The sequence below is a fragment of the Cyanistes caeruleus genome, chromosome 1, assembly GCF_971803275.1.
Source record: "Cyanistes caeruleus chromosome 1, bCyaCae1.hap1.1, whole genome shotgun sequence".
Classification (NCBI taxonomy): domain Eukaryota; kingdom Metazoa; phylum Chordata; class Aves; order Passeriformes; family Paridae; genus Cyanistes; species Cyanistes caeruleus.
This window is the reverse complement of record NC_141701.1, coordinates 8,011,360-8,026,691: the sequence shown is the minus strand read 5'-3', so window position 1 is coordinate 8,026,691 and position 15,332 is coordinate 8,011,360. Positions and strand designations below refer to the sequence as shown.

At 36.5% G+C, this 15,332-nt stretch overlaps 1 protein-coding gene across 7 annotated transcripts in view; it reads right to left on the bottom strand.

Annotated features, from left to right (window-relative positions):
- Positions 1 to 4,356: 4,356 nt before the first annotated feature.
- Positions 4,357 to 15,332, bottom strand: part of ZFAT (zinc finger and AT-hook domain containing) — a 73,766-nt gene continuing 62,790 nt past the window's right edge. For all 7 annotated transcript variants that reach the window (XM_086878313.1, XM_086878326.1, XM_023921555.2 and 4 more), the window contains one exon: positions 4,357 to 5,586. In XM_086878313.1, the coding sequence (XP_086734439.1) occupies positions 5,347 to 5,586 (240 nt within the window). In that variant the 3' untranslated portion in view covers positions 4,357 to 5,346. The remainder of the gene's footprint in view (positions 5,587 to 15,332) is intronic.

The window sequence follows — 15,332 nt, the reverse complement described above, 5'->3', positions numbered from 1 at the left end:
TAAACACTCTAAAAGAAGGCTTCACGTGCAATTAATTTCAGGTTTGAAAATGCATCCTGAATAGCTAAACCCACACTCTAAATAGAATGTCACTATCTAGACAAACTGTGGCAAGTGAAAGGTGGCTGTTTCTGCTGGAGAAACTGATTGGCTTTTGACCAAGAGATAAGAGGTATGCACAAAGCATACAGATTTTCTGTTTTGGACCTTTGTTACCATATCTTGGATTCAAACTCTCTCATTAAGTCACCATTAGATGAAAGGAATATTTGACTGATACTATCTGAACGTGTATTTGAACAAGCTATCCATCCTTAAGATTCTGTACTCTTAATTCAGCTCCCAGAAAGTATTTTCACTCCTAATGGCAGTAGCAAAATAAATGCTATAAACGCTAATCAAAAAGGGGAACCATTTCCAGAACAAAGTGTAAAAACATTGACTGGCTCTGTAATCCACTGTGATATTTTATTCCTTATTTCACTGCTTACCCATAAAGAATATTACCAATGTGGAGCTCCTGTGGTCTCATTCTCATATATCTTTATGCATTCCTGTAAAACACCCTTGCAGTGTGTTTCATTTGGGTGCACAACACAAAATGATCCCTTATTTTCCATAAGATAACCTTCCTTGAACTGAAGGAAAACCCATAGCAAGGCTTGCTCTATAAATGCTCATTGTTTGTTTTCATTCCAAGACAGTGAAGAATTTTTGATCCCTTTTTATTTATATAGACCAATAGTTATTTCTAGTTTTCAGGAAAATTTGCAACATTTCAAAAACCAGGAAGAGCTCTTTGCAACATATTGACTGTGATTTCTCCCTTTATTCCCCTTTAGTAAATAAGCCTGTAAAAATACTTTTATAGGGAATAAAAAGGTCGTTTATAGTGTTGTCAGAGACATTTATTTTGTTTTTCTACTTTACTGGCAGCCACTACTCACTTCAAGCTTTGCACTGAACTTTTTATGAAGAATATGTGACATTAGAATAAGGAAATGTAACTGATGATTTTACTCTTATTTAACATCCCATCAATGCCTGTCCCATCAATTCCTTCAGAGTGAGCTCTGACAAGCATCCTTGTTGGGTGTGGTTCTGAATATAAAAAAGGTCTTTGTCACTTTGCTCTCTTTTGCTGTCATTAAATGCCCAGAAACCTGAGATGTCAGAGAAACCTTTGAGGTCAGCTGCCCTGCTCTTCCCACAGGGCTCATTACTAATATCTGGCTGTATTTTACTCAGTGCAAAAACAGAGCAACTCCAGATGAGATTTAGGTACTGCCTTCTAAGCTATCAGATCTTCCCAACAGGATGTCAATTCTGTTATTTGTCCTAATCTTTCTTTTCCTTGATGATTTTATTCCATGGTTTTGTTTCAAACTGAGCTCTGCTCCCTCCCTCTGGTGAAATCCTAAAACATTGCTGATCACAGTACACATGGGCACTTGACAGAATCCCAGAGTGGGTCAGGTTGGAAAAGACCACATTGGGTCACCTGGTCCAACCTCTCTGCTCCAGAAGGGTCATCCCAGAGCACATGGCATGGAATTGCAACCAGACAGTGTCCAGACCTGGTATCAATCACAAACACAGCATTTTTGTCCATCTGTATTTATCAAGAGAGAAACATGACAGTTTCCTTTCTCTGCTTCACCCATTTTGAAGGTTGATGGGGTGGGGAACAATGGACTTGGACAGAATATTTTTGTAGGCACATGTGAGAGATCTGTAACTTGCACTGTCCTTTGAAACATGTGGCACTGATTTTAATCACTTAAAGCACAATACAGGCAAGTTGAGAACAGGAACACATGAAAGATTGTCTTAATCAATTACCTGTTGGAACTATAGCAGGGATGGATATGATACTGCATATTTATATCCTAATAGCAAGTCTGATCCTCAGGATGAGCCAAAATACATCTCTGTGACTGAGTGAACATGAAAGTCTTTCCAGATTAAAGGTTGCCCTCATTTCAAGGAAGAAAAAAAGACAAATGGAATAGCGCTGCTATTGATGGAAATAATGTCTGCTATGATGGGAAAGCTGGAAATGCAAATTGAGAAGCTGTCAAGCCACGTGCAGCACCACTCAGTAACCTCACTGTCGTTGTATCACAAAAGGGAACAGAACATCTGCAGTTCACTGCAGGATTAGCATTACCTAAACAAGCCACACTTTTGCTAATTATGCCATCTGCAAATGAGCTCATGTCACTCCCTGTTCAAACTTACAGATACAGCTCAAATGTACCTACAAATAGCAAAAATTGTAATCTGGTGTAAAGAAATCCAACCATAAACCCAAATATAACCATCCATAAACTATGACTTTGTGCACACCATCTGTTTCACAAAGCTCTGCTCTGTGAGTACTGATAGCAGTCATCCTTATATACAGATCAAAATAATTACAAAATAAAAATAAATCTCATTTTTTATACAATACTAGTAGCAGAATCCTCAATTGAATCTCATTGCTCTTACATAAATGCAATTATGTGTATGCAAGACAAGACAGGCTTGCAGTCTTTTAGGGCATGAAATGGGTTGATAATTCTACCTCCATAAAAGACTAGGAGGGACTTGGGAAAGAAGTTCTCTCTGAGAGGTCTGCCTCAAATATTCAGTATTCTTTTATCCCAAGAGCCAGATTTTCACAAGGGCCAGAAAACTCAAACTTCTTCATTGGGTCAATTTTCACATTTCCACTGACACTTCACTGAATCTTCTGTAATCAGACTCCTCCACTGGCAGGTGTGAAGAGTTCAAGCCAAAAATCAAGTCCTGATCATGAAAGTTGAACACAACTCCAAAAGATTCCCTCACGTGCCAGATTTTCTGCCCACTTTGATCTTAAATCATTTGAACAACTGAATACCTTGCAGTATGATTTTTGCTGCTTTCCTCCTTTCTCTACTAAGAGTGCTGACAGGACTGCTCATTCTTGAGATGCAAGAGGTTTTCTCCTGTGTTTTGGGTTTGGCTTGCTTTTTTAAAATTTGTAAAGCACATGTCCATGTGGTGAGCAAATTTACTGGAATGTGAAATAATTTTCCTATATTAATACTAAATGCTTGTAGTTTATATTCTATATAGCAGTGCTAAGATGCTGTGTGGACTAAGAAATTTATAGCTTTAGAAGAACTAAAGATATTAAAATGTTTTGAAAAATCTGAATTGCATCAATTTCATTCTTTAATCTTGTTGGAAAACATGCCATTAAAAACAACAATTTTTGCTGTTTAGGCCATGGTAGAGCTGGGAGAAAAAAAAGACCTGAATTGAAAAGTATTTTAAAAGTAATAATAAAAAAAAGGAAGCAGAAAATTCATGTGTTTGTGATTCAGTATAGGAAAATGTGGTGTAACTCATCAGTTATAACTCATCAAGTCATAAATTACATGGGCTGTATGGCTGTGATATACTGGATTTAAAACAAACAAAACCCCAACACTCTTTGTCCAAATGCAGCCACACCATTTCCAGACAGAATTACTCAGTCTTTCAGAAACAATGTACTTCAGAATTCTTGAGTGATGCATAGAAAAACATTTTTCTGTCCCCTTTTCAGAGAGGCTTCAGTCTAAGTTCACCACTGTTACCACACCATTATGAGGCTCTTCCAAATGGTTTTGACAGCAATTGGGCTATTTCAATAAACTCTAAGTTTTTGAGACTGCTTTCTTCTCTTCTAGATAACAGAAAGCATTGTTCTTGTAAGTCAACATTGAATTTCAACCAGTAATTACAAAAACAGTTTCTGATGAAGATTAATCATAGTGATACATTTGATGCATCAGTTTCTATCACATTACAAATATTACTAAACATTTCATGACTCATTCTAGTCAAGTTTACTGAACACACACAGAATCAACCCTGACACTTGTGGCCAAGTCAGTGACACAAAATGGCAACGAGGTCTCCACCCTACAAACTTCACATCCCTGGGGCTTCCTGGTGCAGGTCAAGATGAAACCAGAGCAAACAAAGCTGCCACTGAAGCCAAGCAATTCTCAGTTCTTGTCCATTAACAAATTTAAACTTCCCATTGCCACAGCTAAGGGAGAAACTGCCACCACACTCTGTCCAGCATCAGGAGAACTCAGCAGACTCAGAAGATGCTGACAACCAACCCACTACATTACATCCACTTAGTCAAAAGTTTATTTCCACTTTTTTATCCAGGACACTCATAAATAAGTTCAATCACATAGAAAGGTCTGCCTGTATTTCACAGTGGTACTTTCTTGATAAGATACTACTAACTGGAGAAATAATTTGTCAGAGTCAATGCACACCAACATTTTTAAATTAGCTATGAAAAGGAAACCAACACTAAAGAAATTAAAACAATAGAAGAAAACATTACATTTCTTTATTTATTAATAATTTTATAGGTCAAATTTGAAAATATTAAACCAGAAACAATTCAAGATTCATGAAGAAAAATCTGGAACTATATACATGCATAATTAAGAATATCTTGATTCTCATCAATATTTTACTTAAGCTTTTTGTACAAATTTTTTCACACAGTCATATTTACAAGCATGTCTATTTAAAACATATGAACATACATCTCTTTTAGCATTTACAAAACTTTTGAATATATTTTTTTTCTTAAAAACAAAAGAATATTTCCTTGATTTGACAGTTTTGGTTTCACCTTATGATACAAGACAGGTATTTATTCAGAGGGATGGAAATAGCTACCAATATTCAAATAGCTAAATAACAGTCATCCTACTGATACCCAGAATTATCACATATGGCTTTAAATATCTTCCAGACTCAAAGGATCATCTCACAGGTAGAAACTACAGTTCATCTGTGGTGTGTTTCTAATTAAATCAAGCCTTTGTTTGGGTTACAACTCGGCAGACACTTTCTAAGAATGTACTCAGAGCTACGAGGCCATTTTAATTATAGAAAAAACAACTTTGCTTCCAGCAAAGTCAGGAATATATGAAAGCATGTATAAAATGGGATGTATGGGCTTTTTCAGACACTCTAGCTATCTTTATAGATGGTTTTTATCATGGGATACCACAGTTTTGAACAGACAATACTCATGTGAATTTACAGGAATCAAGTGAGAGATCTTCAAAGATGGGGAAGAATGAATACTTTTTCCTTAAAAGCGTATTTTAGAAACAAAAAGTCTGAGAAGGTTTTGCACATAATATGTCTAAGTCACTGATACAATCCTACCAGTTAGATCACTTCACAAATCAACTGAAAATCCATCAGCTTGCTTGCTTTTGGTTGGGACAAGAAAAACCCCAACCTCTGGCTTTGGCAAATCAAGAAATCACCTCCTTTGAGCGTTTTTCTCTAGAGCTCCTGCACTGATTCTTCCACAGTTTGCTCCTCCACAGGCTGCACAGCCTCCTGAACATAAACAATGAATTCTGAAGCCTCCCCACCCTGGGTGTAGACAGTGACTGTCTCGATGCCCTCCACCTCATCTGAGGACACCACCAGGTGATGCTGCTCCGACAGCTCCACCGAGGCTTGCTGCAGCGTCTCCTGGATCATCAGTGTGTGGTTGGCTGACTGCTCCTCTTCTTTCACCTGAGGAGACATTGCACAGCTTACAGAAATTTCACCTCCCCAAGAAGTACCTGGTATTGTGATGATTAATGGAAATACAGCACACAAATTAGCAATCACACCGTTTTGAGAGAAAATGTCAGTTTTGCAGAAAATGTGAGCACTTTTGATTAATGAGTGTGTTGCTAGGCAGAATACTGAAAGCACCAACACAGCATCTCAGTTCAGTGCAGAGAGCTGCAAAGTTTCAGGAACACTGGTCTTTAGAGACAGCTTTAATCTCTCAGCAGTCACTCATTCAATACTGCTTTTATTTAAATAAATCTGAACTCAGTAAATTCCTCTAGTAGCGCTGAGTTGTTAACCCATCCAAAACTATGTGAGAAAACATCTACTGTACCCACCTTTCTTTTTGTCCCTAGTCAATGGCTGCTCACAGAAGTGAAAATTTCACTGTAAACCTTAAGGAATTTTATTAGCAAGATGTGAAACATAAATATCACTGAAATAGGTTCCTAAATCCTCCTGTTTGTGAGGCAGCAATGTTTACATTATTGAAAGGATAGTGACAGAAACAAGTGAAAATAGAAGATTTTTTACTGAACATTTAGCTTCATGTCAAAATTTTAAAAAGCAACACAATCTGGTGTTGAATTCTAAACTCATATAGGTGTCTGTCAATTACTGAAATATAGTACATACTAGAAAGCAAAACCAAATCCTGATCCTCTACCAGACCCATATAAAATTCCTATGCAAAGTACTCCAGACAAGTATAAATAAATCAGAAAACTCTAAGTCATGTGGAAGAAACGTATTCTCTCAAATGTTAGTGATAAAATAATCTACTTCCAGGAAGAGAATGGAACAGCAATTTTTCAGTATGCAAGACATATGCAAAAGCATTTGTTGGGGAAGGCATCCCTACCCATGATGAGATATCTTTAATGTCCTTTCCAATCCAAACCATTCTAGGAATCTATGGTTCTGTTTCCTGCAGCACAGTGTGCTCCTGCAGCACTGAACTCTTAAGTGATCTTAAAAAGAAGAGGTCAGAGATAGCAGGTTGTACAGTGTGGAATCTAAGTTATAAAGGGCTATTTTTTTTTAATTAGAAACTTGCTCAGTAGCACAATCAAATTCAAGTAAATATAATTAAGATCATTAATGCTGTTTAAGAGGGAGTGGGAACAGAAGGGAAGAACCACAGTGAAGATTCCAAGGATCTGTTTGGTACCTTAGAGACCAGCAAGGAGAAAAATAAGCCCTATATGTTTGTTTTCCTGATGCTCTTTTCTCATTTAATTTTTTTTTTTCCCTAAGCAACTATTCTCTTTGTTATACAGTGACTTTGCTTCTGACTTTTCTATTCCGTGTTTAAAATTAAAAAATATTTCAGAGATTCACAAGCCCCTTAGGACTTCTCAGCACTCTAAAATTTCAGTCAATTAATAAAGCTATAGAAAGCTTTTTCTTGAACAATAACAAGTATGTCCAGGTGTTAAATTATTCAGAGGGTCCCAAGTCAGTATGGCTGTAATATACTAATGAAATATATATGGATTTTATCTGGTGAAAGATTTAACATCTAAAGGGAATTTGGCCATTGTCACTGACCTCAATGCAATGGCACAGTTGTACCCACCAATGCCCACTCTGGCTTTGCTGCACAGCATTCAGTTTATAGGGATAAAAAAATACAGGAATGGAATAAAGTCCTTTTCATGTTTTGATCCTTTTATCAAACGTATCTGAATGTTTTATTTGAAATATAGTTTAAACAGCTCCTGCTGAAGTTCAAGCTCAACACCCTACAGAAGTAAATGATGCTGGATGTTTTTCTTGACAGAGTAAAATTTGTAACCAGTCTCAGAAAGAACAACTTGTGTTGTCTCAAAATGCAGGTATCATAGAAGCAAGGAGTCACAGGCTCATAGAATGGTTTGGATTGACAGGGAACTTGGAGATGATCCAAGCCCTGTGCCATGGGCAGGGACACCTCCCACTAGGCCATCCAGCCTGGCCCTGAACACTCCCAGGGATGGAGCATCCACAACTTCTCTGGGCAATCTGTTCCCACACCTCACTACCCTCTGAGCAAAGAATTTCTTCCTAACATCTAATCTAAGTCTTTCTTCTTTGAGTTTATAAACAATCCCCCTTGTCCTTTCCCTATCTGTTAAAAATCACTGTCTCTCTTTTTATAAGCCTCTTCCACCAACACACCCCTCACTAATGGAAGCTTGAGCCTCTCCTTGAAAAGCGAGGAGCTAAATCATGAAAAAAACACACAGCATCGTAAATTTGTGTCTCTTGCTGCCCCTAATGCACCCTTCTTAATTTTTTTAATTATTAAAGAAACCCTAAATCCTACTGAAAGCAACAGAATTTTAGTGAATTCATACACCAAACTCCCTTTTTGTAACTGCCCTCTCTTTCCTGAGGGTACTCGTTCCACTGTCAGCTCTGTGGAAGTTAAGGACATACACAAGATCTACTAATGAATATTGCAACAGGCCATGAAAAGTCTAATCACCATTGAATTCAGACTGGAAGCTGCAGTTAAAAATGTTAGATAATTAGAATCTCACAGCTTGTTATGAATCAGCTCACAATTACAGCCCTTGATGCTAGAGATGCTCACAGAAATACAGAAATAGGGTTGTCTAAAACGTGGCCCTATAATTATGCAATATACACTAATCCCTCTTGTTTTAGTGCACTACACATAACCCTCTGACAACATACCTCAGGCCAGAAAAATTACACTACATTTGCTAAGAGCTGCAAGAATGCACAACACAGTATGAGATGGATCTCACTGTTGTCACTCTAAATCAAAACCCATAAATAATTTTAAATATAGCTTTGTGCATGTACATAAATAATGAAGAGAGGAAAAGAAATAAAGCATAGTTGACACAAAAATGAAATGAAAGCAGAATCTCATTCAATTCAATAGCAGCAATCTAATACTTATTCAGTTTTATATCCTTTTGAAATGAAAATGGCCAATAAAGGAAGTTAATTTAAACTCCATACCTGACTTTATCGATGTGGGTTTATTACTCTTGTCATGCAGGGTAAAGAAAACTAATTCCTTTATTTCTGGTGTTTCTAGCTTCCAGTATTTTTTTTTTTTTTGACAGCTATCTGTAATCCTTTTAGTTTGACAAATCACCACATTATTTGGGATATTTACATTTCAAATCAGTTCAGTGTTTACATGCTTCTGCTTGGTTCCTATTAGATTGTTCCACAGGGAATAATCTCAAAATGTTAATTTACATCCCTCAAATTGATGAAACAGTGGGACAGCTGCCATCTGAATGAACGAAGTCACCACACTCAATTCTCTTTATTGGCTTCTGAAATATTTTGAAGAGCAGCATCCAAGACCTCTTTTCTGTTTGAGAGTCAGCTGAAAAGCATCTGTCTGCTTATCCTTCATTAAAGAATGACAGCAAGTAGCTGAAGCCACACACAGCTGGCACATTAAGTCAAGTCAGTACCTGCATAAATATTCTTTATTAACTAAATCTGTCTCTTGCAAAAGCCAATGGGACTTTCACCACCATGTTTTCATAAGCTCAACATCTCTAAATTCCAAATGTTCTTAATTTACATATCTGAGAACCATCCAAGACATGGAAGTACTCATTACAAATGGGTCTCTCTTAGAGGAATCTCATCCTCTCAAAACAAGAAAGTATTTTTAAATTTAAAATTAACGAATTCAAGCTGTTAAGAAAAATATACTTCTTTTCTTTCCTGAAAAGAAGTAAAAAAAATAAAAATAAAAATATTTGCAGTAAGATGATAAAGTCTTTTCCTTACTCTAGAGCTCATTTTTTGAAATACTGTAATATCTTCAATTTTATTTGAAGTCAGCAGGAGTTGCAGGTCCATTGTGCTTGAAACAGTTTTATTTGGCCTGTCCCCAAATCCCCAGTGGAATCTTTCCCTTGATTTCAGATTGAATGCTGCTTTTCAGTTTACCATGAAGCAGAAAAGTTAATCATAGAGATCCTTCAGATTTTGAAAACCTTAAACTAGGCTGCAGATGCTCCTATTTATATCATAAAACATCAGTAAGAAAACATACAAAATATCTGCAGAAAGGATTAAAATGAAAGCATTTTAGATCACAGAGAGCACCTGGATATGTGATGTGTCAGCTTACATTGGTGCCTACAAGTTTTGTTCAGTATCATTTGAATAATTTCAACTCTTTCTCTGTTCTCGTTTGCATACAGTTATATTGTGTGAAAAAGACACACAGAAAACACCCTAATTTGATCATCTGAATCTCTATAACGAGCTACAAAACAAAGACAATCTGGTACACAATGGTTTTTGAATAGTAAGAAGGTTGATTATGAAAGAGTTGCTTTGCATAAAATAAAAACAGCAAGGAGACAAATGAATCTTCATACTGTTGATGCAGATTTTTAAATAGTTTCAGCAATTGGCTGGTTGAATATATCCTGGCAGAGGGACTGTGGCTGGACATGGCACTCATCTGGCAAAATGCTGGATCACCCCACCTCCTTTTGAGGCAGAATGGCAACACTGCCTTTGTTTTAGGAGCTCTAACAGGACGGTGATCTTGACAGAGATTTTATCTGTACATTGCAGAGGTGAAGAGAACTCCTCAAAGGAAATAGGACCTCAGCCCCATCTGTCCCATTTAAAATTTTCCATCTCTGCTACTGTCACAGGAAGCATCAGATTGCTGTGTTCTAAAGCAACTACAAAACTGACAATCAGCACATGTGTAACTCCATATACTGGCAAATTTTCTAGATTACCACCAGCACCCATCATCACGCCAGGACCGATCCAAGGCAGACTGAAATACAAGGTGTGCTGCTGAAGTACAATGTTCAGTAGCCTCTGATGTGACAGCCATGCTAATAATAGGTATTTTCTTTTGAAGATGTGCTATGCTATAAAATTATTTTCTGTGATCTGCTTTGAGCTGATGTATAATCTTTGCTCTGCCTTCCTACTGCTGTCACTTTGAAGAAAGTGACTTACCATGGTAGGTTTTTACTGGAGCCTGAAGAGATCACAGAATAAAAGGATGAAAGGAACTAAAATAAAGGGTGAAACACATGGAAATCAAATATTTTCTGGTTACCTTCTGATAAAGATCTGTTTAGTTACTGTAATAGCTGATAGACTTATTCTCCACAACCCATTATGTAGAGGTTAAAAATAGGTTACTGTCCTTTTCAGGAATAGATTTAACCTTTCACTTCAGTCTACAGAAGCAGTAAAAACGTCAGTCCTATCTTATCTTTCTGAGTGGAAGGAAAAGAAAGAGAATTCAGCAGCCAACCACTGCTCTTCATTGTTAACATTTATGTAGTACTTTGGATCAGGACCTGGACTATATCAGCTATGCTACGTGAGAAGAGTAAATCAGCCCCAAAGGCCTTATAATTTCAGTATAATTTCAGCATGACACAAGAAAAAGTAAGCAGACATAGAAAAAGGGAGGTGAGAGAGTAAAACACAAGTGAGACAGTGGTAGTTCAGTCTGACAGGCATTAGTGTCAACATACAACAGCCTATTCACAGATAATTGCTGCCATCATATTTTTGACAAGTAATTGAGAGAAGACAATGAGGTACAAATTGCTCCTCATTAAAAATCCACACAACTAAGCACAATATGGAAGAAGACATTAGAAACTTGTTTGAAAAAAGTAATAAGCAACTAAATCTTCATGGACTGGGCAAAGGTAGGAGACAAAATCTTTAGAGCTAATGAGCAATGGGACCCTAAGTTGGAAAGAAGTAAAAAACCCAGGAAAGGAAAATAATATTTTGTTTGATGTGGCAAAAAAAGGAACATCAAATAAACAGGATAAGAGAGGGCAATGGCAAGAAGAGGAGAGAAATTAATCTTTGAGTTTTTTTCTGAAAGAATGCAAAAGGGATAAAACAAACTGTGAATGTCAGAAAAAAGATTATCAGAGTTAACTGTACCATAAAATAATGATGGCTTGGGCAACCATTGTAGATAAAAGGTTGAAATGAGAAACCATATAGGAGTCATTATTCAGAACTAATTGGCACCATTTAGGTATTCACCTAAATAGGCAAGGCCCAAGAATGTTCCTGAGGAGGAAATCAGCTCTCTGGCTTGAAACATAGGAAAGACATCCCACAGAGTTGTGAAATAAAGGGGACTTCTGATGAATAACTGTGCAGAAAGGCTGATATAATCATCTTAGTGATTAATGACTATTGATTAATACAAACTTCTCAGCCATCCTCAGGGTGAACTAAAAGTGATGGTTCTAGAGTACACAAACCCAGTGCAGTATCACAGGCCTAAAAAAACAAGTTACTAGCAAATTTTTTCATCACTACTTAAATGAAAAAAACACTGAAAAATAGAAACATGCAACCAAATTTAACTGTTTATTATAGTGCATAGCAATATAAACCCTTGGTTTGCAATCCAAAATTATACAGCTCAGTAGTAGTAATTTCATGCAAAAATAAAAACTCATATTTGAATAGAGAAAACTACATGCTCTCTACTTTTTATGTCAAAGAGATCTAATGTAAGAAAAAATAAATTAATTAAATCAGATAGTATCTTGCTGCCATGAAATATTCCTGCTAACAAACATTGGAAATGGAAGAGCAACAACTCGAAGAGAAGCTAGAGCTGATGGACACAGACCAAGAAGAGGAAACACTTCTGAAGTTCTGGTCAATGCAGTGAGGGATTCAGGAACTAAGCTTTCAAGGATGTTCTTCATATATTGTGAAACCAAGAAAATGCACTTTGAATATTGTTTCCTTGGAGAGTTATTTACAGCACTACACACTGAAAGAACCTTGTCTGCAAAAAATTACATTTCAGGTGTGTTCATTTCTGAGGGTAATGTTTCCTAACAAGAAACTCAGTATTTAAATCAAACAAATGTTTAACTTGGAAGAAACTTTTTATGGAACAATTAATATCTTTGTTTGATGTACATTATCAGAAAGAAACAACTGGACATCAAGGCAGTTTGTTGTGTAACTATCTCTGTTCTAGTTAATGCACAGATTTTATGTGAAAAACAAGTCTTTGAACACAGGCCTGCAGAGACTGGAAATCAAGGGTGTGTGTGATACTGGCCTGACTGTTATCTTTGGCATGTGAGCCAGGAAAATAGTCCACCCCTATAAACAATGCATTCAACAGCCTCTTCTCGAAAATAAACAAAAAACCAAATTGATCTCCACCCTAAGGCACAAACACATCTGTAACAGGACACAGAGAGTTGAATGTGCAGAAAGGGAAGTTTTACCCTTCCAGTCCCTTCCCATGTGCTGTTCTAACAAAACTCCTTTTTCCCCAGTCTCTTGCCTATATTTACCATCTACTATGAACAGTATTTCCTAGCTTTTCTAAGCATTTATTAGCCTCTTTCCTAGTTGTTCTTCCAACTTAGCACTCTTTCCTCTCTCCTTTTCCTCACCTTGCTACTTTTTTCATCTTTAAGCAGAGCAGAACAATTCAAATGTAATGCCATGAAGAAGTACCTTCATTAGCTCTTTTACAAGGAGATCCAGAGTGGATCCCTAGTAACTGAACAAGGATGGACTTCTCCTGCCATCCTGTGATCCAAGCTTCAAAGGAGATAAAATTTTGCCAGTCTCAGATCATATTGGTAAAACTTTACATTACTAACTTTTTTCCTCAGGCATTTGGTGAGAAATATATATTACAGTCCTTAGCAGTTGCATATTTTCAGAGCTCACACAACTGGATTTATCCCAAATTAGAAAAAAATTAACTATGATAACAGATTAGTATCCTGACTCACAGGCAAGGTTAAGATAAAATCATTTCAGGCTCCAGACACAAGCTTGGAAGGTCTCATATGTGTGGCATAAACAGAGCCAACAATGACTCATATTTACCAAGCACAATCCAAGCTAAGCAGGGCTAACTTTGCATTTTTGGGGTTTAAAATTGTAAGCTGAATCCCAGTTCTGGCTGGAATTGATTACTGCTATTTGGTCAAAGCCTTTTCTTTAATACAATCATTCATATGAAACAGATATATGAAGTTTCCCAAGTCAGAACTTAAATTTTGTTCTCAACATGCAATTCAGGAGCTGTGAAGAGACAATCTGATCTTGATTTCACCTCCATTATAATGGGTACTTATAATTTAGCATACTTGCAGTAAGACTACAAGAAGAACAATAATTTAATAGAAGAAGCCCTCAAACATGGCATCCTTTATATCCTGTGACCTAGTAGAAAACAACTTTAAAATTACACCAGTTAGACCTAATTAATACACCAGGTATCTTCCAAGATGCTGAAATGGACTTAGGGATAAATACAGAATTTGTTTCTGGAGGTAAAATTCTTGCATTAACCTGAAGCTCTACAAGCACAGCACACTGAAGGTATGTGAGCACACAGGTTAGGGAAGTGCTGAAGCCTGAGCATAGCAGCACTACCACTAGCTACAGCTGGATTTATACAAGATTTTAAGGATGAAGTGTAAATGAGACTTCTAAAAGTGAAAAGTAAGGATGAGGACAGCTGTGGGAGAAAGAAATGTCCAGGGAGGAAAGAGGAGACAGAAATAAGAACACTACAGTGTAACATTTACAGCAAAAATATCCTTTTAAAACATTCTAATAATTCAGAATTAGAATAAATTTCTTGGTGCAAACATAGAAATATGAAGGAAACTTGCAAGGGCTAGCTGAAAATGAAATATGAAAGTAAGAACTGATATAAGAAATGGATAAGGTATGTCCTTAGAGCAAAAGGACAAAACAAACAGCATAAAAATCAGGACAACTACAATAAATGTTGTTAAGGAAAAAAGAAAATGGATCCCAGCTGCTAAGCAAGGACTCGGTGAGGCCATTAAAGAACAGGAGTGGAAATTCAGTGACAGATGATGTTGATATATTGCTGATGCCCTGAATAAATTCTTTGTCTCACAATCCACAAGAGAAGCTGAAGGTCACAGAAGGAAGTGTGGAATACATTTTCCAGTAGGAAAGTGAAATATGAACATATCTAAAGGTGACTCCAAGGTTAACAATTAGGAACCTATGATAATTAAAACCCAACCAAGTCACAGGTACAAATGGGATATCCCACAAGAAGTAACTCAGCATTGAAGAAAAAACCCAACAGTCTCTAATAGGGAAGGATTAAAGTCTAGTTAATAATATTTAAAGACTTCTTTCCTTCAAATTAAAATTGTGTGTGTCAGTAACTCTGGATCAATTTTCTGGTGGGAAGACAAGAGCTGGAAAGTAACTACAGCTGTGTAACAGACCAGACTATGATAAGAAAACAATTTCTGTAGAAAAACAAAAAAGAAAATAAAAGGAGAAAAATTAGAAGAAAATTTTATAAGTATAAAAGATTCTAAAGGTAACCAAAGTAATCAAAAGAAAAGCAGCAAAGACATTCTGTGCTCTGAGAATTTAGTATTTCATTTGATATAGGAGTGGTGCTTGTAAGAGTTTGATATCAGACCAGTGAGAGTCATAGATGTATACAAAAAGAGAAGTGATTAATGCCTAGCAGTCTGCAAACTCAAAAGGCTAGAAATACGTATTGAAAAGTGAAGAAAATTAATTTGGAATATAAATATTTACTTAGAAAAAGTTACCAGTAAATTCAGAAGGCCCAAGAAAGAAGTTAATAGACATTATGATGACTCAGATATTGATCAGAGTTAACACTGGTATATTTAGTTTAAAACTCAGATTTC